The sequence below is a fragment of the Acanthamoeba castellanii genome (assembly GCF_000313135.1).
Source record: "Acanthamoeba castellanii str. Neff unplaced genomic scaffold scf7180000083092, whole genome shotgun sequence".
Classification (NCBI taxonomy): Eukaryota; Discosea; order Longamoebia; family Acanthamoebidae; genus Acanthamoeba; species Acanthamoeba castellanii.
In genome coordinates this window covers 19,158-20,755 of record NW_004457482.1, presented here as the reverse complement: position 1 = coordinate 20,755, position 1,598 = coordinate 19,158, and the positions used below count along the sequence as shown (strand labels likewise).

Here is a 1,598-nt window from a genome sequence, read left to right as displayed (position 1 = left end):
AGCACCGTGTCGGAGAGTTCGTTGAGGATTGTGTAGAGCAGCCCTGCAGGTCGAGGCACTGCGTAAGCGTGTTCAAAATCATCATCGGCCTCTGTCGCGTGTCGTGTCGTGTGCCGTGCGTGTCGTGTCGTGTCGTGTCGTTGGTCGTGTCGTGCGTGTTAGTCGCATGTGCATTGGAAGAATGTAAAGAATGTACAGCGAGTGGGGGTACCTTGTGGGGCGTCTCCGGGCTTTGGGCGCTCTTGAAGGCCGAGTAGGACTGCATGAGGGCGTTGACGCTCTGCTGGTCGAACGGCCCCTTGGCCACACTGGACCGCAGCGATTCGTGCACGGCCGACTTCAGATGCTGCAGGCGCTGCATGTTCTCATGTTGAAACTACACGACACGACACATGGTGGCACCATGACATAGAAATGTTAACTAAGATGGAAACTAGAATGCAATGAATGTGGCGGGTACAAGGTGTACCTGGATGTGCTTGTAGTGGTTGGCCAGCGTCAGGCTGGGTTGGAACACCCCGTCGACGCTGCGCACCATCTCGTCATCGAACAGGTAATCTAGTATCAAAAAATTAGAATTTATGAGTGTCGTGTGTGTGTGTGTGTGTGATTGTGTGTGTGCGTGCGTGAGTGTAGTACCTCCCGTGAGAAGGTAGAAGGCGATGCCGGAATTGACGACGAATTGGTTGATGAGCTTGTCAATGAAGTTCCGCTCCCGACGACCAGACGACAGCCGCGATGATGACGACGATAACGAAGTCTGTCCAATTGTTCACATTTTTCATTCATTAGATGGCACGCGCCGCACGACACACACGACACGGCACACGCACAGTACCTTGCCCTCGCGCGAGAGGCTCGACTCGAGGCTCGAGGTCGAGGCCGACAATTTCTCGCGGCCGCTGTTGGTGCCGTTGCCGGTGCCCTCGACCGCCGCGGCGGCCTCCTGCTTCTCGCCCAGGATCGAGAACGCCAGCACCTCGAGGCACTGCGGGAACCACCACTGCAAAATCCTACATACATTCCACACATTCCTCAGCCGTGTGTCGTGGCGTGCGGCGTGTTCGTGTGTCGTGTGTGTGTCTCGTGCGGTGAGTACCATTTCCTATGGGGATCGGGGTACTTGATGTTGTAAGTGTCGTAGACGCCGGCGAAGGCCGCGACGCCGTTCTTGATCTCCTCCAGCTGACTCTTCAGCACCTTGTTGGCCTGCACCTCCTTCACCTTCTGGATCGCGTCCACCCACGCGTCCATGTCCTGCACTCACCAACCGACCAACCATGAGACGCGTGCACCTCGTGTCGTGTGTCGTGTGCGTCGTGTGTGTGTGTGTGTGTGTGTTTGTGTGCGTGCGTGCGTGTGTGTGTGTGTGTGTGTGTGGTGCCGTTGATTGGTTGTGTACCTCGGCAGAGTCGCAGCAGAGGATCCAGATGCGGTTGGGGGTGACGACCTCAAAGGCGTACTTGGCCATCATGCCGTGCACGGAGCCGAGGCGGATGGAGGCCTCCTCGAGCACGATGATGCCCTTCCGCTTCGTGCGCTGCTGGTGGTTGACGTAGTAGAACACGAACAGCCCGTTCAGCGAGAAGTACCGCTTC

General features: G+C 57.1%; 1 protein-coding gene across 1 annotated transcript in view; it reads right to left on the bottom strand.

The window, feature by feature from the left end:
- Window positions 1–211: 211 nt before the first annotated feature.
- ACA1_300520 (uncharacterized protein) overlaps window positions 212–1,598 on the bottom strand; it is a gene marked incomplete at both ends in the record, with an annotated part of 6,764 nt that continues 5,377 nt past the window's right edge. The window contains 6 exons of the mRNA XM_004340429.1: window positions 212–376; window positions 470–558; window positions 640–760; window positions 839–1,013; window positions 1,100–1,257; window positions 1,403–1,540. Of these exons, the coding sequence (XP_004340477.1) occupies window positions 212–376; window positions 470–558; window positions 640–760; window positions 839–1,013; window positions 1,100–1,257; window positions 1,403–1,540 (846 nt within the window). The remainder of the gene's footprint in view (window positions 377–469; window positions 559–639; window positions 761–838; window positions 1,014–1,099; window positions 1,258–1,402; window positions 1,541–1,598) is intronic.